This window comes from Sinocyclocheilus anshuiensis, unplaced genomic scaffold, assembly GCF_001515605.1.
Source record: "Sinocyclocheilus anshuiensis isolate Anshui unplaced genomic scaffold, SAMN03320099.WGS_v1.1 scaffold2046, whole genome shotgun sequence".
In the NCBI taxonomy this organism is placed as follows: domain Eukaryota; kingdom Metazoa; phylum Chordata; class Actinopteri; order Cypriniformes; family Cyprinidae; genus Sinocyclocheilus; species Sinocyclocheilus anshuiensis.
Genome location: NW_015542491.1, coordinates 136,140 through 161,358, shown reverse-complemented (window position 1 = coordinate 161,358; position 25,219 = coordinate 136,140). Strand labels below are relative to the sequence as shown.

The 25,219-nt window shown below is 34.9% G+C and overlaps 1 protein-coding gene across 1 annotated transcript in view; it reads right to left on the bottom strand.

The window, feature by feature from the left end:
- Positions 1 to 11,661: 11,661 nt before the first annotated feature.
- The window catches only part of LOC107694076 (tumor necrosis factor receptor superfamily member 16-like), a 31,852-nt gene continuing 18,294 nt past the window's right edge, over positions 11,662 to 25,219 (bottom strand). The window contains exons 4-6 of the mRNA XM_016493669.1: positions 14,855 to 15,131; positions 14,025 to 14,185; positions 11,662 to 13,187 (exon numbers count right to left, since the gene is read on the bottom strand). Coding sequence (XP_016349155.1) covers positions 12,859 to 13,187; positions 14,025 to 14,185; positions 14,855 to 15,131 — 767 coding nt within the window. The 3' untranslated portion in view covers positions 11,662 to 12,858. The remainder of the gene's footprint in view (positions 13,188 to 14,024; positions 14,186 to 14,854; positions 15,132 to 25,219) is intronic.

Sequence of the window (25,219 nt, the reverse complement as noted above, 5' to 3'; positions counted from 1 at the left end):
GTAAAAAGAAGGGGAGTTTTGTAACAATTCTGATTGAATGTAACTCTTTGTAGTTTTTTTTTTTTTGAGCTTAAACTTAAAAATAATACACTTATTGAGACAGGTGTTCAATAACAGGACATTCCCTCCTCACACAGGACGTTCACTCCTCACACATGCTGATAATAGTGCACATTCAGCCCCAGTCATGCTCTATCTATCTCCTGCCTCTGTTCGAAGTTCATGTGAAGCAGAGGGCTGTCACAAAGATAAACATAGACAAACGTTAATTCATTAATCTAATATACGATTTAAAAGTTTGTGTTGTGTCGAGTATGTGATTGTGTATGTTTTCAGTTGCTGTCAGGAGTGGCATGACAGGACAAGCAAACTGAATGTTTCTGCTGCTAGTTCCTGACAGCTGCAGTGCCCCAGTACGACGAGTGAAAAGAAAAACAAAGTAAAACAGACCGAGCAAGAATATCAAGGTGCAGCAATATGTCAAATTAATTACATCTCAAAATACTTATCACATTACTGACAAATTCTTGGAAACATTAATAATAAGTCCTTTATACAAACAGACTAGAGCCATTTAAGCCCTGTCACACTTTTGTTGAAAGGTTATGGGTGTCAACTAGTTGAGTAAGTTTCTTGTGAGGGTGGAGTACAGTAAATACCGGAGGAAGGGGTTATGACAGATCGCACTTAATTATATACATAGGCTCTAGAAACAAATATAGGGTATTTTGAATTTTATCACTGTTGAGTAAAATTCTTTGACTCAAATGTTATTTTGGACTGTTGATCTATTACGTTAGTAAAACGGGAAGTTATATGATATGATATTATATGATATGATATATACGTAATATGAATTTAAGTAATTTGATTGATTTTGAAGACAGTTTCTTTAAAAATGTGCATGTTCCCAAAAGTGTCCTCTATTTATACATTTGCTTTGATTGAAAATAAAATATCGCATTTACGCTTTGTGAAGTTTTTTTTTTTTTTCCTAAAATGCTTTATGCAGTTTTTGAGAAATTGCTGAATTCAAGAAATTTTGCGTTACATCGCTTGTTCACCAATGGATCCTCTGCAGTGAATGGGTGCCATCATAATGGGAGTCCAAACAGCTGATATAAACATCACAATAATCCACAAATCGACACGACCCCAGTCTATCAATTAAAGTCTTGTGAAGTGATAATGTTTGTTTATAAGAAGCAAAATCCATCATTAAGATGTTTTAACTTTAAACCATTGCTTCTAGCCAAAATGCAATTTCATAATCCATAATAACACCTCCAGCAGTGGAAAAAGCCAATCCCCATTAAAACCCACCACCATTTTAAAGAACTGTTTTGATTGTTTTTGCTTGTAAACTGTGCTTGATCAGTGCATATTTCTCTCCTGATTCAGAAGAGATGACATTAATAGTCTTCATATAAGTATTTCATTAAGTTTATGCTTATATTGGACTTTTACATGAACATATCAATATAAAAATATGATTTTTTTTTAAAGAACAAATATTCTTCTACACAAAAACTACAGGAATGATGTGGTATGGTACAGTGATATTTGCTACTAACATGCTGCATTGACCGTTAACCCAATAACATTTAGAATGATATGGAGAAATGTGACTTCTCCATAAACATTATCTATAACTAACTAACTTTACGGGGACTCTCCATAGGCATATGGCATATTTTCAAAAAATTTCATCCTGTATGATTTATAAGCTTGTTTCCTCGTGGGGACCAAAAATGTCCCCACAAGGTCAAAATTTACTGGTATTAGTATACTTGTGGAGACATTTGGTACCCATAATGCAGGGAATACCAGGCACACACACACACAACCCAACTGACTTGTTTGTCTCCTATTATGTCATGACGATTCCAAATTGTGATTCTGTGGTTCTTTGAACCTCTCAGCAAAGAGATGACCATAACATGAAGAAAAATTGAATCTTGAAATCTGGAAGGCTATAAAAAGAATTCTAAGTGCTTCCTGCAAGCAGTTTCCACAGACTAAAATCTCATTTTGAAATGGAAGTTAAGGGGAACTCATAGTGAAAGACTATAAAAAGATATTAAACACTTCCTGATTGCAGCTTCCATGGTCTGAAATGTCATTAAGAACTGGAAGTCAAAGAGAACTTAAAGATGAGCAGAAAGAAAAACCTCCAGCTGCCAGTAAACATGTCATAAATGTAATTAAAAAATTAAAATAAAAATAAAATAAAAAATCCCTGCAGATGGAAGCTTCAGCTGGCACAAGAGAATAGGTCTACTGGTTTTGAGTGAGAAAATAAAGTGTTTTCTAGCTACAGGTTGTAATTTTACCAAATGACTATTGCAAAATACTGACTCATTGTGTGCCTCTCATACATTCTCATACATTCCACTTGGTTCCGGTTCATCAAATAAATAGTAATAATACTATTTATATTTGCACATATACAGTAAATTTGTTGCGAAAGTAGTATGTGATTATTTTGTAAAGCAAATTGGCAATGTAAAGCAAATACGGTAATTTGCCAAATTTTCCCCCATTACAGCTTTATTTCAAATGACGTAGACAAGAAAACTTAAGTCATCATTCGAATGTTCCTCCCTCTTCTTCTTATTGAATTAAGGAACATTTTATGAGGCCAGAAATAGAGCAAACGCTGCTTGGAAGAGCAGGAAATTCAGAGGGTTAATGCACAATTAACCATTTTATTGTTTGGTCTGTAACCACATTCATTTAATTGCACTTCAGAAGCATTTGACTGCACATGCACTGCAGCAGGAGCCAAGAGAGAGGGTTAATGCACAATTAACCATTTTATTGTTTGGTCTGTAACCACATTCATTTAATTGCACTTCAGAAGTTGACTGCACATGCACTGCAGCAGGAGCCAAGACAGCCAGATTATTTTGCTCAATAACAAAGAGAAGTATGTATGAGCAGAAACACACACAAACAAAGACCAACACACACATTCCTCTCCCATAAATGCCCTCCACAACACTTCGTGGCATGGGTACCGCATGTTTATTTGTCTGTTTTTGTCTACAAAGCAAAAGAAAAAAAGTTATATGGAACTTGTTGGGAGATTCAGTTGACTAAGCATTAGAAATAGTCTCATTTATCCAGCCTGGTCTCATTGCTTATACGTAGGTATTAGTACATAATGGTTACAAGCACAAAGTGTAAATTTTTAAATGTTTTTAATGATGCTGAAATGTACAATTTGGACGTATCACAATGTTTAAAACGTAAAATTGCTATGTATTTACAGCTAAAAAACTTAAAATATTTATACTTAATATACTTAAAATATTTATACGTAAAAGCTGCCGTAAAGCTTCTTGAAGCGGCAATTTTTTCATTCGTAACGAGCGCATCATAACGGTGTTGCTGCTTAAGGTCACTGCTCAGGATGGAGAGGAAGATTGCTGAATAAAGGCTTGAGTTTGGGTACGAATAAAATTGATTCCTTTTGTTATTATGTTACGTTTTTTGGTGTATTTTATGGTTCTATTGTCAGTCACAGCATGTCGGAGAAAACGCCTTTTAGTTCCATGGCAAACAAAGTTAATATTACATAATAAGTCATGTTTAAAAAGATCGCAGAAATGTTATTAATTGTAATGGTTTAAAGTGTAGTCTTGTTTAACATTATGTAATCTTCAAAACAAGTTGGCAGCAGAAGTCACAGAACAACAAAATTATCATTTCATGTTAAGTAAATGAATAAACTTAATTTAATAAACACAATTTCAATATTCATATGGATTCATTTGTAAGTCTGTAAAGTTGTTCATGCGTAAATATTTTACATTTTAGGTGTTGTCAGTACATCAGTATTGGACGTTTAGATGCTGTTAATACGTTAATGTTAATGTTAATAACAATGTTAATGACGTTAATACGTCAGTGTTGTACGTTTCAGTGTCTGTGAAAAGGTAAGTAAATGTACGTTTTGTAGAACCACGTTTTACGTAAAATACATACGAATTCTCATGAGATCATGTTGGACTATCAGCATAGAGTCTGGTCTGCATTGCAGTTTATTCTGTGGCCAAGAGTAGACTGTTGCTGTGTTCCAATGTGCCTACTTACACTATGCCCTTAAAGTATGTACTCTTTTGGTGAAGAAAAAGTACACAATTTTGAGTGTGTAGTAGAAAGTAGGCTTTGGAACATACTTGACTATGACATCATAGAACTGCATCTTTAACAGAGCTCTCTGTCTCATAGTTACATGCACCGTGTCACTGTTAAATATTGATTATTAGTAACTTAAACCCCTGTATTGAAACGTCGCTTAACCGTCTGTTACACACATCCAACATGTTTGTAGTTCTGAACCGAATCCTTCGCCAAAGCACAATGGATTGTGGGCAATATTAGCCTAATATTTTGGCATACTCTTTTCAAAATACTATGCTTTGGGACACACTTATTCTAATCTCACATATTATTTAGGATGGATAGTTTGAACATTTGTACACAGGGTTTGACTGACGTGTAAAGCCAAGTTTGTTTTGTGCCATTAAAGGATGGGTGTCTGTATTAGGTTAAAGCAAAATAACAGAAGTTTACAAAAAAATAAATAAATAATAATAATAATAGTGGTGCAGAGCAAACCATTGTACAGAAAGTCTGTTCAAATGTAATTATTTTGGTATTTCATAGGCATAGGTACACACACACACACACACACACAAACACATTGGTTTCCATGTTTTATGGGGACATTCCATAGATGTAATGATTTTTATACCGTGCAAACTGTATTTTCACTGTATTTTTATGATATATAAGCTTGTTTCCTCATGGGGAACAAAAAAAATTTCCTCACAAAGTAAAATATTACTGGTATTACTATTACATTTGGTCCTCATAACATATGGAATACCAGGTACACACACAGACACACAGAGGAATGCTGGCTTCAATGATAGTTTGCTTATTGACCCAGAACTGAACATCACAGGGGGAATAAGACATCCATTGTGTCAACGCTTTTCCTAATACCCAAAATCCTCAGAGACGTTTGTGCAGATGTAAGAACTACAGGTCAAATAGTATTAGGAGACCTGAAACATCAGTACGATTAATCAGATTTCATCTTAAATTTAGGGATTTATTTTCAAAATAAATCCCTATAAGCCCACAGCGATCTGATATGTCTAAACTTACAGCATGATCAAACCACTGCAGTGTGATTCATCCATATTTTAGACAATATATTTTAAACAAATATAAATAAATTAGCGTTTTCAGTCAAGTGCTTGGTATTTCTCAGATCGAAATTCTCAAAACTTGTTCAAACTCCACATCATCTAGTCCCTTGTGCAGATCAGTTTTTCATGCTTTTGAACAAATTGAAATGATTTGGTACATTACAATTATCTGCTGTTTCCTAAATTATATTTTCTACACATTTCTATTAGACTTTTTTGGTAAATGTGTCTTGATTTGATAAATTGTGCAGGTGAATCTTGAATTTCACTAATGAAGGGGAAAGTAAAGCGTTAGCTCAACCAATGATCAGTCAGTTCTCTAAAATAGCACAAAGGTGCATCTCATGAACCTTCAACCACATGAGCATGAAACAGCTGTACCGTGTACCATTTGAAAGGAATGATGACAGAGTAAAGAGCTACGGTACCGGTATGTAAACATCTACAGTCTGTGCATACAGTAACTACTTTACAGCAACATTTTATAGTGATATGTAGTACTGTAAGAGTGACGTGTATTTTAAATAGTTGTCATCCAAACCACAGCCATAGTTTACATCAGGAAATACTGATAGAGTTTTAACACTGTTAACACTGTTAAATTGAGAACATGGCTAAGCATTTTTTATCTAGTGACACAAGACATATTCTGATATGGAAAAGCCATGAGTGACAAACTAAGGACACCCTATGATTCAATTGCTTGTAGATCCACTTTTAGCAGCAATAACTTGAAGTAATAATTTTCGGTATGACTTTATCAGTGTCTCACGTCGTTCTGGAGGAATGTTGGCCCTCTCTTTTTTACACCATTGCTCCACTTTGTTGAGGTTTGGGGGCTTTTGTTTTTTTGCACAGCTCTCACAACAGCATTTCAATCAGGACGAGTTCTGAACTTTGACTGGGCTATTGCAACACCTTAATTCTCTTCTTTTTCAGCCATTCTGTTGTAGATTTGCTGGTGTGCTTGAGATCATTGTCCTGTTGCATGACCCAATTTTGGCCAAGCTTTAGCGGGTGGATGGCCTTACATTTGACTCTAGATTATTTTGGTCTACAGAGGAGTTCATTGTCGACTCAATGACTGTGATGTGCACAGGTCCTGTGGCTACAAAACAAGCCCAAAATCATCACCCCTCCACCAGCATGCTTGACTTTTGGTATGAGGTCTTTGTGCTTATATGCTCTTTAGGCTTTCACCAAATGTGGCGCTGTGCATTATTGGCCAAACATCTCCACTTTGGTTTCTGTTCAAAGGACATTGCTCTAGAAGTCTTATGGTTTGATCAGATGCAACTTTGCAAACCTAAGTTATCCTGCCATGTTCTTTTTAGAGAGAAGAGTCTTTCTTCTCAGCATCTTCCAAACATGCTGTATTTGTGTGCTCTTTTTCTAATTGTACTGTCACCAACTGTATCATTTAACATGTTAACTGAGGCCTGTAGACTAGAGTCGGAGGTGTAGGTTTTGGGTTGTCTGCAAATTCTCCGAGTATTGTACGATCGGATTTCTTGGGAATTTTCTTGGAAACTTCCTGTTTTTGTTAAATAAATAATGAACAAGTGTGATATGTCATGTTGTTGTTCATCTGAGGTTTTATTTTCCAAAACCTGCCAAGGATCAGATGATTTTTTTTATTATGTCCTGATACAGAAAACCATGAAATTCAATAGGGTGTCCTTTCTTTTTCACATGTCTGTACTGTTTTGAAAAAGTTAAGAGTGATTTAATTTGTACCAAAGCTGAGTACATGCTGAGAAAAACTGTTAATGCTAGGTTCTTCATATTGATCACTGTATGTGTTTGTGTGTGTGTACACCTGGTATTACCTACATTATGGGGACCGAATGTTCCCACAAGGATAGTAATATCAGTCATTTTTGACCTTGTGGGGACATTTTTTGGTCCCCCATCAGCCGGGGCATAAATTGTGGGGGTGGGGGGGTCAGAACCACTCACTTTAAACATCGGATGAAGTGATTATTTCTCTTTAATACCGATGATGCTGGATCATTAATAAATTAGTCATTACAAAAAAATTATGATATCCGATGTATTTTTCCATGAGCGATTATAAGGTTACCTAGCTTGTTTGGTAGCTTGTTTAATACTGTAGATTGTTGGATAGTAAGTTAAGTCACCCACTACAACTAACACGGCGATAAGCCTGTGTGTGAACTGATATTAGGCTAATATTGTAGATCTACCGATGTGTTGGGTTTTGCTCAATATGATGTTAAGTGGCAGATGTGGGCTTGCTGCGGTTGAATATCTAAATAAGAGAAGTCCTCAATCCCAGACGGAACCTAAAATACTATGTGGAGGATGCAAAATAATTTAAGAATTATAATATGAACGCATGGTGAACCTATTAACCTTAAACACGGTCTCCTTTCTATGTACACATGCTGTGTACACTTATCTATCCTTAAAATTAACATTTTGGCTGTATTATTTGTGTCCCCTTCAAAAATTACTCTTGAGAAATTTTGTTTATTGTCCCCCCGACTGTTAGATGAAATTTACGCCCTTGCCCATAAGGAAACAAGCTTAAAAATAAATCATACAGAATGAAGTTTTGTGAAAATCTAAAAATGCAGAAAGTTTTGTGTGAGGGTAGGTTTAGGGATAGAAAATACAGTTTGTACTGTATAAAATTACATCTATAGAATGTCCCCATAAAACATGGAAACCGATGTGTGTGTGTTTGTGTGTGTGTGTTTATGTATTTGTGAAAAAAACATCAGACAACTACAGTCTTATTTAGTTTATTATTTCTTATTTGTAATAGTACCTGCATTAAACCTACTTTAATTCTAGTAAATTCACATTTATATGATACAGTGTACATAACAGTAAATACATGTAACATTCACTATTGTTTCTTCCTGCAGAACCTGTGTCCAAATAAACCCAACAAAACATCTGCTCACCATCTCATGCTCCTCATACTCATCTCACAAAGCTCCTCTACCAAGTGCAAGATTCAGTCTCTGGGTATTACGGGTTTCCGATCAACTCCATGTCCAACAACTGAGCATGTGTGATTGTCAGAGACATCCATCTCAGAGATATGCACTGTGATATTGTGTAACACTACAAAAAATATTCTACAGATAAATTGAAAGCAAAATGGCACGTTTCTCAAATAATCAAAAGGATTTTATACAAGAAAAAAAATGGCAAAAGGGTATAAAGGTTGAAGAACAGTGGCAAATCATGTGACTTTGGGTATATGGTTGCAGGATTGTCTGATATTGCCCTACAAGACCAATACCATAAGCCTTTCAGGCTATAAACACAAAACAAAAGCAGTTATCACAAACACAGCAAAATTATGTACATACTGAAAAAAGACCTGATATTAATCTCAGGAATTTGTTATACAAAATGTATATTATACTTTTTAAGTGCTACACTCTAATCATGTAGAAAAAAAAATCATTCAAAAAAATCACGGTAACACTTTATAATAACTTTCATTAATAAATCATTAACAAACATTATATAATGCTTAATGGATCATTAGTTAATATATGTTCAAAGAGTTAGAAACGTGAGATAATGTGCTTGTTAATGTTTGCTAATAAAACAATAGATAATGTTCAACCAAATCATTATTTCATGTAAGTTACAATGCTTACAAAAGTCATTAAACTTTCAATTCCATATGATCAAGCACTTATTGAAAATCTACACATGATTTTAACAGACGTTATGCAATGATTAAAAGCTTGTGTTAATGCACAACACTTCTGCTGCTATTAGCTTGTGTTAATGCACAACACTTCTGCTGTTATTGAGGTGTGATACGGGGAAGGTTAGGCACAGGTTTGGTGGGATGGGTAGGTTTAAGGTTGGTTAAAGGGTCAACAGTGTACAGGGGTCAATTTGATTATTATAAGGGAACACGGTTCAATCTGTTCATATTATATTGTTTTGATAAATGAACAAGTATTTTCTTTTTTTTTAAATTATTTGTTTTCCCCTGTTTATTTATGATTCACGGAATATCCTGTTTAATGATATACTGAAGAGCAGTATACTAATGTGAGTGTTGAGGCAATAAAAACTTTTTTTTTGCACCAAAATTACAATCTGTTATGTCTTTAGCAAGCATTTAGCTAAACTTAACCAGCCACCCTTTACACAAACCTTGTTACATTAGCTAAAAGTCCAATACCCATAAAGATACTAAATGATTAGTAATTGTTTATACAAATTGACAAATGATTCAGTTTCATCTTTACATTGGCTACTGCAAAAACATGAACAAATGATTAATAAATGATTAGTAAAGATGTGTCAATCGGGTCAATTCAAGTCTTTCGGGACACTTTTGGCCATTAAGATGACTGCTCATAAAGGTATTAATGATTAGTAAACGTATAAACATTTGCAAATGATGAATAGTTTCCACTTTATATTGGGTACTGCAAAACATGAACAAATAATTAATAGATTATTTGTTAAGATGTGTAAATAGAGGTCTACACAACAAACAAAGACCAACGAATGAAGATCATATGAACTGAAAGTTTACTGACATTTGTAAGCATTTCAATTTACATTAAATAATCATATGTTAACCATTAGGTAATGTTTAGTAAGTTCATTAGTAAACATTAACAAGGACATTATCTCATATGTGCATATATATTAACTAATGATCTGTTAAGCATTATGTAATGTTTGTTAATGATTTATAAATGAAAGTTATTATAAAGTTTTACCAAAATCATATCCAGAAATGGAGAATGCCTTCATTTAAAGATACAAATTACAGTGTGTTTGCATTTTTCCAAAAAATGTATGGCAAAAAAGTTGAAAACATTCTTTCCTCAGTATTTAGGCTGAGCGTAATATTCAGAGATATTAATAACGTATGCTGCTGCATCGCTTTTCAAACTGAATGAACATCACAAGAATCTATGAATACTGACAATCATGCAGCTAGAGAATTTTACTGTTGTTTCATATCTTTTGCATAAGTACGCCAAACATTTCTCACATCTCTGACCATCTCCCATCCTTGTAAAAAAAAAAAAAAAAGAGTTCAAATGTCTGTGCTGAAGTTCAGAAGATCAGCTAGTGCTTCCTGCATCCTCCATTATAACACTCCATTATAAGGCCACTGATATAGACAACATAGAAATAATATGGAACAGTGACAGATGGGCAAATCTCCACGCAAACCCTGAGACATTATAAAGCCCTGGAGATTTATTTTGAATTGATTTCTTCCTGTCATCTAAAGACAACTCTATCCTATACCAACGACTGTATTTGAACCAAATATATCAGTTGCACAAATTGTTTCATTGGATCGCTTCAATTTTTTGGTACTATATCCATTATGCTGCTGAATCTTAGAATCTAACATAACAATAAGCAGAAAAGATTTATATTCTTTGAGATGTTCTCCTAGTTTCTAAGTCCTTCCGTGTTCCCAAACTTTTTGACCATTGAATGTCCAATCATCCCTAAAATTCTCTGATATATCCAGGTTTTCCATGACCGTGGGAACCCTGAATTATGCCTTCAAAAGAGTCGCTTTTAATCACCCTAAACATTCATATCAGTCATCGGTTAATTTTATAGGGATGCTTGCTTCTTTGGTGTGTGTTAATGAGTGGATATGTGTCTTGTGTCTTTAACATTTTTCTATCTGGGTCACAGACTGCATGGCCAAGCGCTTTTGTCATGGTGATGACCTGAGCCAGGTAGTGACCAGTGTCACATTACCGCTGTAATAAAGAAAAAAGTGAAAAAACTTTTTGCTATCATCTTTCAGCCAGCCAGACCACCAGGATGACAAAACCTCCTGCTCATTAAATCCATCTAGAATGTTTTGAGTCACCTGCCCAGATTTAGACAGAACACTGATAAAGACAACATAATAAACATACATTAGTGGTGTCTTTTTAGAACCATCACTAATACGATTGCACTAGGTTTACGGTTCCGAAGAAACTTGGGCAAAAATTATACATCAATTACAATTTTTGCTATAATTTTTCTCAAAATTTGAGCACAAGACTAGAATGGTAGATATTTGGGGTTTGGCCAATAAACAACCACCCATGGGCAAATAAACTGCAAAAATCTAGTTTACCTTAAGAATTATTATACACTTTATTTACTGAAGGAAATAAGTTGTAAAAAGGCAGAAATGTATATTTTGACCTACATTAAGTAACATTTTGGCTTATGTATAAAGAAAATATATTGTTTAAAAATGGTATGATATAAATAATATTTTAACTTTGTATAAATGTTTTTGTGTGATGATCAACAGTAATTCAAAATGTAAAGTTCGAACCAAACCATAAATAAATTTGGCTGTAACAAATTAGAGGGGGTTTTTTTTTTATTCGATCCAAATTATAATGTTTTTCAGTGTAGTTTGACACTTCTCTTATGTTTCTTTTCTTCACCATTGCATCGCTCAGCAAAAAAAAAAAAAAAAAAACCTGACTTAATCTCTCTGTTACTGACACAACAAAAGATGATATATGGAAAATGCTAGACCTGGTTAACCAAGAAATGCAGTTGATTACTCATGTCAGAGTCATTTTATAGACCAATGAAAGCTTTGCGTTTATCTATATGCCAGTATACTTCTAAGCTGACATTCAAATAAAAATTTACCGGATATTTTTACCATATTTAAACCACAGAAAATATTGAGTGCTACACAATTTTTTTGTCCAATTCAATGCTCTCTATAATGAGAATGTCCCTCTCCCTAATAACTGATTAGCAATAACAAGTAGTAAATCAGGGCTCATGATTTAGTTTACAATCAAATTAAGCAAAAATCTGACAATAGTGGCAGCATAAATCTAGCTTCTTTAGCTCACATGACACAGAAAAGCTGTCAATTTTCACAATTTCTACAGTCTTCATATAGAGCGTAGTGATTTCTCATTCATTTTTCTATGACTGATTCTTCTCATACTGTATCTGGTTGTATTTAAAGCACAGGAGCACAACATCTACTGTGTACAAGTGAGGTCAGGGGTCACACTCTGACAGGATATAATCAGTGGATATGGTTTGTGGTAATGGTACACTCAATGCATATACAATGACTGAACTGGCCATATTTGACATATCAATAGCATATGCATTATTGATGTTACATAGAGGTTCCTGTATAGAGGCAGAAAAATGGAATTAAAGAATGCTAAAAAAATAAATAAAAACATTTAAACTTATACTAAGGAGGAATAATCTGTAGGCTAAAGCTGGATGTGGTGTGTAGGTTGTATAGTTGTGATGCTGAAATGTGTTAAATATAAAATGAATTATTTTGATTTGATGAGTCTTTTATGGTGAATTCTCTTCAGGAAAGACATGAATATCCATGTTCAAGCCCGTATGGCTTTTCTCAAATTAAAGGAACATGCAAACAATATTTACTAAATTGTGCATTCGTTGCACACAGTTTGGCCATAATCAAGGGTAAAGGGAAACGGCACTTCAGGCTACAGCCTAAAGTTAAGGATATAGTGATACATCAACTTCGCGGGTGATACATCAACATCGAAGTATGCTGAAGGCAATGTAAGGTGTTTATTTCGGCATCTACAGCATGGGAGCATGTGTGTGTTTGCAAGCTGTGGTTTTCTCATACGGTAGATGTAGCAGTTGGTTTAACTGTGATGCTCTGCACGATGTCCTCCCTATTGATCTTCTTCAGTGCTGTGAAAAGTGCATCAATGTTAGCCGAATCCTGACTCGCCCAATGAGACAGAAGGGCCTGGATGGGCCTCTCTTCCTGCTTGAAATTAGCAATGTGTTCTTCTTTGTATCCAAGTAGCCCTGCCAGGCTGCACCAATCAGTTTCCTCATTGGCTCCTGACTCCTCCCCTTCACAGGTACGATTTAGCAATTTCTCAACCTCCTCCCGTGTGTGCAAGTGCAACGACAGGGCCGAACCTCCATCTATCTTGACCACTAAAACAAAAAGAATACATTTTTTGTTTGTAGTAGTGGTAGCAGTTATAGTAGTGATATAATCGTAGAAATGATATAGACATAACCACCATGTAAACCACACAAATGCATGCTAAATATATAATTCTGTCATGTAACTGTCATGTAGACAGTGCAGCCTGATAGGTTTAAACTAAAATTTGATTTTAACAACTGTACAACTTAGATTGTATCTTAAAAGTTCTTATTTATTTATATATATATTTTTTAAATAATTTACAAATAAACAATCAAACTGTTGCATTGCAGTTAACAAGCTTGCTTGCTCAATATTGAAATAGTCTGGTCCAGTATTTGCTGTAAGCTGGTCCAACAGAGTTCCTCTGAAACCTTCCACCTCCCCCAGCTCCACCTGTCTAAGAGCCAGATTTACTAAACAGGGCAAATTAGCGTGAGATCGTAAATCCCATAAAAGTGCCAAAAGGAGTGGAAAGTTTTTGTGGGCGATCTACTATCAATGAGCAAATTAAAGAACACAGACAACCCAGGCTAATTTCCATAATGATCAACGCAAACTACCAAGAGCAGAGCAAATTCGCATCTATCGCAGCCATGTGAAGCTCAAAATTGGTAAAGACATGCTCAAGACAATTGACTTCGGCAAACCTTTCTAAATCACATTGTATTATTTATTTAAATATTTTCCTCCCATAAATTTTGGGTCTGAAAGGGAAACTCCTACAAATGCATATGCAATAAGGTCAGCAGCAGTAACAACAGCAGCTTGCATAGCAAGTACACCAAGATCATCATATCTGTCATATCTGTATATATATATGATGATCTAAGGGTCTGTACCTGTATGTAGAGGCCCCTGGCCCTCCTGTAAGCTCTGACTGTCCACTGAGATACCGCTGTCACTGTGGAGTTTCTCTCCCTCAGGAGAAGGGGTCTGACTGGGGTTTGCACTGCACGCTCTGTTATTGCCTCCTTGCTTGTTCTGCTTACAACTGTTCCACCTGAAAGATATCAAAGCGAACATCAGAAGCTTTTATTATCACAATCAGTATTCATTTCTAACCTAAAATTGAAGTGTGACATTTCTACACCACTCTTCTGCCCCCTGCCATTGTTCAGACAAGCTTGTCCCGCCCAAACACACCCCATTGGCTGAGCCAGAAATGGAGATATTGGACCACTCAAACAAACAATTATTTCAAAGCACCAGGATGTTCATACTCTGAAGGAATCAAAGCGGGTCTACACCCCACAGCTGTGTGTGTTAATAGTTTATGACCCCTTTCCCCCACAACCTCCATCTATGTCTGCTCAGAAAACTATCTTCCTTATTTTTATCTTGTTATCAGTCTGCAAAAACATGTAGTTATTATTTTTCATATTTGAATTTGCTGTCTTGATTATTATATTGCTAGATTTGCTTAAGGCCTTGAATGTGCTTCATCAAATCAGAAATGAAATTAATAAATGTTTTTTTAATCTGATCTGAGGTCAGTGTCTCTGTTTTACTCCACATAATAAACAATGTGCTCGTGATGGATCAGATGGAAGAACAGCCTAGAAGCATTTTTTCCTTACTTTATAAAAATAGATGAACTAAAGCCTACATAGCTGTACTGTGAGCGGAGATGAAAACAGCTTGGGGAGAGAATAATTCCAGTCCTCCTCACCGTTTAAAGATGATGAAGGCCACCAGGCCCAACAGCACTGCAGCCAGTATGGAGGTGTAGATGGGAATGAGGTTTTCGCTCAGCCCAAGTCTCTTCAGCCCAGGGTCAGCCGTGGTCACGCTCTCCATAGGACTGTCAGAAGGAGACTTGTCTGTATACGAGACAACTGATGGAGCAGGAGAAGAAGAATAAGAGGGATAAAAAAAAGGAGGAAGAGAAGGTGTAACATATGGAAGAGGAGAAGAAGGAAATCTTGAGGTGTTAGGAGGATCTACATCTATTGGAGAAAAGAGACAAAGACAAAGAAAAAGATGCAAAATCTGTTAGCTGCTTAAAATTGAATTGGCATGAGAGATTTCTAAAGCAAGTTAAAAATGCATAACAAATCATGCAGTTGTTATTTAAAAGGAGCCACATAACCATTCATGAAACACAAGCAGAACAAATTTCTACGGGAATTGCTTACTTTTTTAACAATTTAAATAAAATTGGTTTCAGAAATGATTTCCAAAGAAATTCTCATTGCAACTGCTGCATTAAGAATTTTCATGCAAATCACTCATAAAACCACTTTTATGTAAACTGTGGTATTGAATTGATAGTTGAAGTTCAATACAATAAAAATTAACAGTTTGCACACAAACTCTATCTGCTTGAATAAGGCCAGTTGTGTTTAAGTTCATTATTTACTCATCCTCATATTGTTCCAAACATGTATGCACAAAATAAGATATTGTGAAAAACGTGTTGACCCCATTGACTTTTATTGTATGGATGCAAACAGTTGAAATATTCTACAAAATTCCACAGAACGTCATACAGAAAGAAAGAAAAAATTATACAGGTTTGGAATGACATGAAGGTGATGACAGCTTTTTTTTTTTTTTTGGCAAGTTAGTTATAACAGTAGCAGACCTTGATATGGAATCTGTATGCACAAAAAGCTCATTTCCACAGAATTGGCGACGTGATTGATTACTAAATATTTTGCATAATTTGATTTTCTGTTTTCTACTAAAAGAGTATAGAAATAAGTGTTGAAAACATTACCAGATTCCATTTAGGTCTAGTCATTAGTTTCTAAAACAATCCCAAAATAAAAGACACAAAACAGCCCAGAGAATATTGTAAAATTGAGTAAAAGCACATTAGAACTGCGATTGCTTTGTTCTTGACCCTGTGAACTCTGTTCACTGGCAAGCTAAAAAATTATTCTTTTGATTTGATTATCTTTGATTCAATTGGGGGCCGTAATAAACAGGCTTTGTCCTGAGTCAAACTTAATGGACACTCAGCTAGTGCAGGAGACTGTGATTATATTGGAGAGGTAGAAGCTCGGCCCAAGTAGGACTGGCATCGCCCCGGGCTACTGCGTGTGTGTGTGTGTGTGTGTGTGTGATGTCACACAGACAGGCATCTGAGATCGGCTCGATTTGAGAAAGGGGTAAAAATTTGAGCAGATTAAAAAAAAAACACTGGGTGGATTTTTATCATTTTAGGGTGGTTGTGAACACACTGCCAAAACACATTTCAGTTCAAAACAACTTGTAAAAGTGCATGTAGCATCATATGACCCCTTTAACAAACACCACTAGTCCCTATCTTGAAAACAATATTTCAGTGTCTTATAAGATTTGTATTGTGTTTGCAGGTATACAGGTCTGAAATTCAATTTTTCGATTCACATCCGCTCCCTTTTCCTTGTGCAGCCTCTGAATAATATGCCAGTACAAAAGCACACACACACACACACACACACACACACAGACAGTGAATCATTGGAGAAGGGACACCAGACACCATCATGGACAGAGATGTTCTTTGTCATGAAACAACCCCCATGTCTCTGTAACTCCTCTGCCTCTCCGTATTGCTTTCTTTCTTTTCCATTATCTCTTCATCACATCTCTCTCATGCATGGTTGACCTTTAGTCGGGCGGTTATCATCCACCGCTTCATAAAGACAGAACTCACTCATCTACAGAGTTCTGTATTTTCCTTTCTAATGCTCTGCTTCCTGCTCCTTTTCCTTCTCATATTTATTGTTCTTTTGTTGTTTCTGTGTATCATATTGTTCTTTTGCATATTGTTCTTGCACACAAATACAGATGATCAGTGGTGTGAATATGGAGGGAAGTGCAATATGAAGTGTCACATGAGACTGTGATTGGCTGATTACCCATCATGTGACAGGCTATCATCTCAACAAGACCTGGCTATCATGATCGTAAACGGTCCATAAATCAACCTGGGGTGCATTTCCCATACAAAGACATAACTCGCTGCTTACCATAGTAGTGATGTATTGTTGGAGAAATTAACTAGCTAGTCACGACTGTTTCCCGAAAGTGTAGTAATATGGTTACATTTTCGTTGTTTGAGCCATGCTGGTTCAACAATATAGGACTGTTGTTAATGACATCAAACGCAGGTGGTGGACTAGTTCTGCTAATTAATCGATTTGAGATCGCAATTAATGTCAGATTGGTATAATTCATCTACACATACAACAGAAAGCTGTTAATTTTCTTTAGCAGCATGCATACTCCCGTATACTCTTGTTCATCGTCATTTTGCTTTATTTGAATTTTGATTCATGATGGGTTCCGCATACGCATACATGCGCGATTTTTTTTTCTTATGGTTACTAATGTTAGGATCATTACTCTATTATGAAAAACGGCTGATAATTTGGGTATTATGTGCTTGTTAAGTGAAATGAAACTCCTGTTAAGTGCATAGGAGGGAATGCAAGAAAAGAAACTGAACATTTTTAATCACATATCCAAGAAGATGAAAGCAGCGGGAATGTCCCAGAATGCTGAACAGTTCAGAATTAGTAATAATCCCACAAAGAAGCAACACAAAAATTCTTGATATTTACAGTCATTGTCTGTCCCTATCAGTGGCATGTACTGGAGATACTGAACCATTATGTTTCATTCACTGATCATTTTGTGTTTTAAGACAAGTTCATTTGGTTCAGACATGACAAAGTGATGCTTCAAAGATCAGATGTTTGAGTGGGTGAGTTGTTTACTCTGTAACTAGTCTGTCCTTTTCCATCAGTTTGATACACACACACACATACATATATATATATATATATATATATATATGAATGGATCTGAATGGATCAAACTGATGGAAAAGGACAGACTAGTTACAGAGTAAACAACTCACCCACTCAAACATCTGATCTTTGAAGCATCACTTTGTCATGTCTGAACCAAATGAACTTGTCTTAAAACACAAAATGATCAGTGAATGAAACATAATGGTTCAGTATCTCCAGTACATGCCACTGATAGGGACAGACAATGACTGTAAATATCAAGAATTTTTGTGTTGCTTCTTTGTGGGATTATTACTAATTCTGAACTGTTCAGCATTCTGGGACATTCCCGCTGCTTTCATCTTCTTGGATATGTGATTAAAAATGTTCAGTTTCTTTTCTTGCATTCCCTCCTATGCACTTAACAGGAGTTTCATTTCACTTAACAAGCACATAATACCCAAATTATCAGCCGTTTTTCATAATAGAGTAATGATCCTAACATTAGTAACCATAAGAAAAAAAAATCTTGCAAAGCTCGCACCTCATACCATATATTTGTCAATTAAATGAATGGCTAGTTAACAACTGATGATCTCAAAAATCCAGTTAATATATGGGAGTCCCTTCAGTTATAAAATTTAGTATTACTCTCTATCATAAACAAAATTAAAAGAGATTGAAAATTGGACTTAAGAACAAAAACTATGACAATTACATACAACTACAATGATAAATGTTATACCATCCACATCAATAAGTGATAAAGTTAAGTTTATTGTAAGGGTGTTGCTGCAGTTATATTCTCACAGCAAGCTTTAAAGTAAGGTCTACTTTATAAAAAATAAAAAAAACAGCAGCTGTGGTTGCCAGAAATTTACCATAAAAAGAACTGTAGCAACATTAATGGATTTTAGAGATTTAACTTAAATTTACAGTAAAATTATTAGTATTATATACCAAAGTAAAAAAAATCTGGTTTGGACCTTTATAATGTACTGACAACCACAGTTCATCACATGTAGATTTTAATAATATTATTAGTAGCTAAATAATAATAAATAATAAATAAATAATAATAAAGTAATAATATAAAACACCATAACGGTAGCACACAACAATAAAATAATGCCATGAACATTACTCTAACGACATAATATGTAAACCCCTAATGTACTGTACTTATAACAAAAAACTAAGAAGAAACAATTATTTAAATGAAAAAACATCAAATGTGAAGGATCACACAGAGAATTATAGGAATGTCAATTTACATTTTTTTTCCACTGTAAATTATATGACTTGTTCTTTTTCACTTCCAAAAAGGTACATTTAACAGTATTTTACTGTAAAATTACATTAAATATCCCATTATATCTATTACAGTTTTCACCATAGAAAAGGAATTCATTGTCAACCAAACTGCTTTTTACCGTAGCATTTTTATACTCTTTTACTCTTAAAATTACAATAATTTTAAAGTGTGGATTTTGATTTGCTTTCAGTGTTTTTATTGCTACTGTTTTATCATTACCATTATAGTTGTGCTGTGGACTCCGTGAGCAATTTTTTTTTTTTTTTTACTTCCTGTTCATAGTTATTGTTAATGTTTTCGTTCTTGGTCTGAGTGGGCCTTTTATGCCTTTACAAGCAATGCCCTAGTAACCACCCAGAACACCCTAGCATTGGTGACGATAGCGATTGGTCACTTCCAACAAAGACACAGTCGTATTTGGAATAATGGCACTAACTATGTTGTTTATTTACAGTGAAGTTGCAATCATAGTGTTACAGATCATCATACTGTACAGCATAACAAAATATGAGTAACAGAAGCGGACAGGTCTGGACAAAATCAGTCTCCTTACTAACACATTTTATGGCATAATAGACTGTATGCATGCTATAATAATGTATGCCTGTGATAGCAAAAAAATCCCACACACAGACAGGTTATTATTTTTCACAACTGCAACTATTTGATTCTTCAGTGAGAAGGCGAATAGCTGCCTCATAACAGTCTAAGATGACAAGATGATGGTGGTTGGGAGAAAGCATTTCCTGTAAGCGTGATTTGACATTATGCCATTATTTTTATTGGAAATATACACAGCAACATGCCTTGTCATGCTGGAGAAGAGAGCTATGTAGCGTGTTGTTTGCGTGCATGCATATTCTCTGTGGCAAAATGTGATACCGCTCACAAAAGGTCAGTGTGAGTAACCTGAGATCGCAGCGGAGAAACTCCATCTCTATTATCGACCACAAACGCTTCTGTACATATGCTTTCTCCCCCTCACCACTAAATCTGTCTCCTGATACATGTGTCTTTTCTTTTGCATTTCTGTTTTCAGTTCTCTTTTGTTTTCTTCCTTTCTTTCAGATCTCATGCTACGGCTCTTTCTTTTCTCATTCAAATCCTTTATTCCTTATTGAGTCTTGATCCAACAGTGAGCTAGAGCAAGCAAACACTGTATGATCTGTATTGTGTCAACAGTCAAATTGAGCCCCTCTAATCATCAAGTTAACCTAGTCTAGGGTAGGTCAGAACTCACTGGCAGGCAGGGAAATCTGATCTTCAATCAGTATTTCCTACTACCTGATTTAATTAAGTGCTAATGTATAAATACTGTTCAGTGCTGTTCGTGATCTTTAGGCAGTTATAATGTCAGTTATAATGACAAGAATATTTCCTTTTTCTGAGACAGATTACACTGTAATTAAAACTTGATTTTCTTTGTAAATAAAACCATTCCATTTTAAGTGTAGTTAGTAGTTAGTTAAAAAAATAGTTTGCTGTTACACAGTAAATGGTAAATTATGCATAATTACAAGTAACTAACCTTAAACGAATGAACCCTAACTCCAGCCTTAACCCTACAGTAAGTACATGTAGTTAACTCAGTTCTTTTTTGTAACAAAGTAGCTTAAGTTCATAAGGTTATTTCATAAGGTTATTTGTCATTCAGCTTCGGAATCTGATAGCCCCTCCCCCTCCGCTATGTAAGTAAACCTGCGACAGTTGAGTGTATGAATTTATTTAAGTGCATCATCTTTAAAGTGAGCTTTTTCTTTTTGGAATTTTCAGTGTGAACACACTATTGCACTATTTATACTACAAAACATAGTACGCGAATTGGGACACACCTAAATTCACCTTCATAAAGTGTAACCGTTAATGCTTTTGAAATCACTTTATCTTTAACCAGCCTTTTAAATGATTAGTTAGGGATGCACAAATATTAAAAATTTGCCTGTTATAGAAAAGCCAATAATGATTTTTTTGTTATGTTAATTTATTATGTTATGTTATGGCTGATAAACAATAAATGGCTAAAATAAAAAAATCTATAATATTTCTATAGATTAAAAAAAAACACAACACAAAATTAAAATAAATCAAATATTATAATTTGCAACATGAAAAATGGATATTCATTTTTAGATTTTGAGACTGTAAAATAAGAAGCCAACATTACAGCGGGCAAACCCTGAATAATCAGTAATATGTATTGATGTGTTTGTCAGGTATTTTTATTCATATTTATGATGCTTGTTAAATAAATTTGTAGTCAGTCTTGGTTTTATAATCTTTGATTATCTTCTTGTTTAAAAGTATAACATAATTGCTGCCATAAAAGATTGGAGCCTGTCCCGCACCCCCAATCCTGGTTAACACGGTCTATAACCGCCAATGCTCAAATTCTCCAGCCAATGAACATCCATGCTTGAATGTCAGTGATTTCATCCGGACACACTCTTGCCGCACAATTTAGTGGGTGAACCTTGACACTGGGGTTGTAAATGGAAAGATTGTGAGATAAAAGAATAGATGTAAATTGTTCTCAACTGAAAGGATTCTCTTGGAAACTTTGGCACAAAAAAAATTATTTGTAAGAATCTTAAATTCCACACTGAGCATCTTGGAATTTTAATGATGTAATTCCAGCCACAATCACAGCTATATCCCAGAGGGAGAACGGGATGAAACCACGGGCCTAAAAGTTTAAGAAATTCATAAGGCATAAAACTGGCTCCATATGACACAAGTTTAGGCACACGTCGGATCATCACCCCGAACCCTCACATCAGGGCAAAGCGTTACGTTACCCCAGAAAACAGCTCATCACTCTATCTACTAATGTCATAGGGCACATGCCAGACAAGTGCAGACAGCTGGGGGATGAGCAGTTGTCATGAATGGACACACTTCATTGTCGTAGGATGGGGAGGGTGGGGCAAGCAGAGAGAGAGATTGATTATTTCTGTCCAGTAAAGACAGGCGTCTCAGTTTCAAGGCATACATTGTACACGGCAGAAAGAGAGGTCAAATTTAAAGAGTCAGTATGGGTAATGACAAATCTTTAGGATTGGATGGGAGGGATATTGACCAATAAAGCTCTTTTATGTGCTTAGTTTTGAAAAAAGCCCTCCACTGTCTCATGGCCTCTTATAAAAATGAATCACTAGAGAAAGTTGAATTAATATTATTTTTTTTAAGTCTTGATATCTCTAAATTCTAATATCTCTAAATTCTACCAAAAAAAGTATACAAAATAAATTTTAATTATTATCATTTTTAATGTCTTGCTTTATGTCTTTTTTACATTTTGACCTTAGATTTCAATTCTAATATTTTTCATAATAATCAAGCCTATTTCCATTACCATAATGCAAATTCCAAATTCCATTACCATAATTGATTTGTAAAAAAAAAAAAAAAGTGTAAAAATAAAATCTATTTTTTTAGTATGTTGTATTATTTACACATCATCATAGTATCTGTGGTATTGCCACATCATACTGATTCGAAATAATTGGATTAAAGTAATGTGAATCTATATATAATCTATTTTTTTCTATTGATGTTGTATTATTATTATTTATATATCATGATTGTATTTGTGGTATTGCATTTATACTGATACAAATAATTGTTAAAAAAAGTACAACATCCTGATGTTATAAAAACAGTAACAAGGCTCTTTTACAAAATATATATATTTTTTCCTTTTGATTTGAGGGTGAAATTTGACCTATTACATGAAATGTGACATGTTCTTTTAAGATTCACCCGGGTATGTTGCAATTGATGGGTTTTTTTGACACACACCACACACCAGCACAACTTCATGCTTTTTAATTAAATTACACGGCACTTCCATGCTGCCTGTTACCACACATGACTAATCTCCCATTAGAGTAGAAAAGGACAAAAAATGTCTCAAAACTGAATCTGATCTCTTTTTTATCACACTTGGTCCTTTTTAGGGGTCTGAGTGCAGTTTGCTGGATTTTTGGCCCAAATGTGAACACTCCAAATGATCTCAGACCTTTTTAAATTGAACCGAATCAAGATCATTTTGGAAGGTGGTCTGAGTTTGTTAAAATTTGCTATGTGAACATAAATCACTCTGAGTTTACTTGATTTTTCCATTTCATTTGGTCATCGGACACCTCTGTACAAATTCATCACACATCATGGCTGCTTCTGCTGGAAGATCTTTCCAAATTATTAATTCATGGCATTCACTTGTCTACTGTTCCATCTTGCATAGTATTGCTGTATCCACAATAAACAGCACTGAAGTGGACTAGGTCCAAAAAGCAACAGTAAGGACACAAAGAGGTCTGAGAAAATATTACTGCTTAAATGGACCAAAAAAGAATCGGAGTCCTCTTTCAGGGGAAGGGACAGTGTGAACATAAAGACATCTCAGTCCTTTTTTACTCGATTCACTGATTGGCCCACTTCAAGGGATCTAGATTTGGTTCTTTTAAAAAAGGACTCTGGTGTGAAAACCCTCTTAGATAATTTTTGATACATCTGCTTCATCTGTAATCTGGTAAATTCTTTATCTGAAACAGACACCTCACTTCCTTGTAGCAGACAACACCATGTTTTATTTACTTTCTTCTGGAGATTTCCATGTTTATAGAACCCAGGCTGAACTGAAATCAGTAGCCACCCATGACCTATGACCACTCACCTTTATGTTTAGACCCCGTCAAGAGGTCAGACGGGGTCTGAGAAAATCTTACATTGATCATTAACAGATAAACATCACTTACACACACGCATGTCTCGGCAGTCGTGTACAAACTGATCCAATCCAGATTATCACCGTTTAATATTTGCTGATTAGCTATTGACAATGGCAATAATAATCTGTGTTCAAGACAATTTTGTGTCAAAGACAATCCAGAAACATACATATTCAGCCAAGTTAGAAATAACTGTAAAACTTTCCATATTTTTCCAAACTAAGTGGTGGTGAGTTTTTGCCAAGTTTAGCTTTTTGCTAAGTTTATGGATATTTGGGTTATACTTAAGTTTATGAATTAAGTAATAAAATTTCGTGAAGAATAAGTTTGGAAGGTGATTTTGTACTAATATGCTAATGCCTCAAATTGTGTGGATTATTGAGGGGAACTGTTTAATTATTTTCCTGAGTGATAAGATTTGCTATTTTTTCCATTTTACAAATGCTGTCTATACACAAACACATTGCAAAAAATGCCTAAAATTACATCATATATTTTCTGTGTAATACCATAATGAAAATACGTTAAGAAAGTACACTGAAAATCCATTTATGGACCCTGCTGCACTTAGTATGGTTTTCTTTGATGGCAGAACTTGTGTTCTGTGTACAAAGCCTCTTTCTCTGATCCTCTTCTGAAACCGTGTTAGCGGCCAGACACAGAACAAAGCCTGTAATGTTGACTGCAGAACTTTGAATGTGATCCGTTGCTCAAGATACTGTTAATTTTATTCACAGCTAATTTCAGCTCAGCAATAAGATGGCAAATATTACGCTTCCGGCTATGCCAAGAGCATCTGACATTATACAGAGAGTTCAGAGAGCTGGGCAATCACAAAAGGGTGATGTGTTTTGGCCTTTTTAGTTTTAAATCATATTACTTGTCTGTTTGTAGACATATCACATCTACACAAACACAACAGTGAACTGAGAATGACACAATGATCATTAGCAAATCTCATCCATTAATTTATCCATCGCATGCAGTCATAGGCTGAACTGTCATATCATACATATATATATAATTTTTTATACTTCATATATATATATATATATATATATACACTGAACAAAATTATAAACGCAACACTTAAACTCAAAGATCTAAGACTTTTTCTATGTACACAAAAGGCCTATTTCTCTCAAATATTGTTCACAAATCTGTCTAAATCTGTGTTAGTAAGCACTTCTCCTTTGCCAAGATAATCCATCCACCTCACAGGTGTGGCATATCAAGATGCTGATTAGACAGCATGATTATTGCAC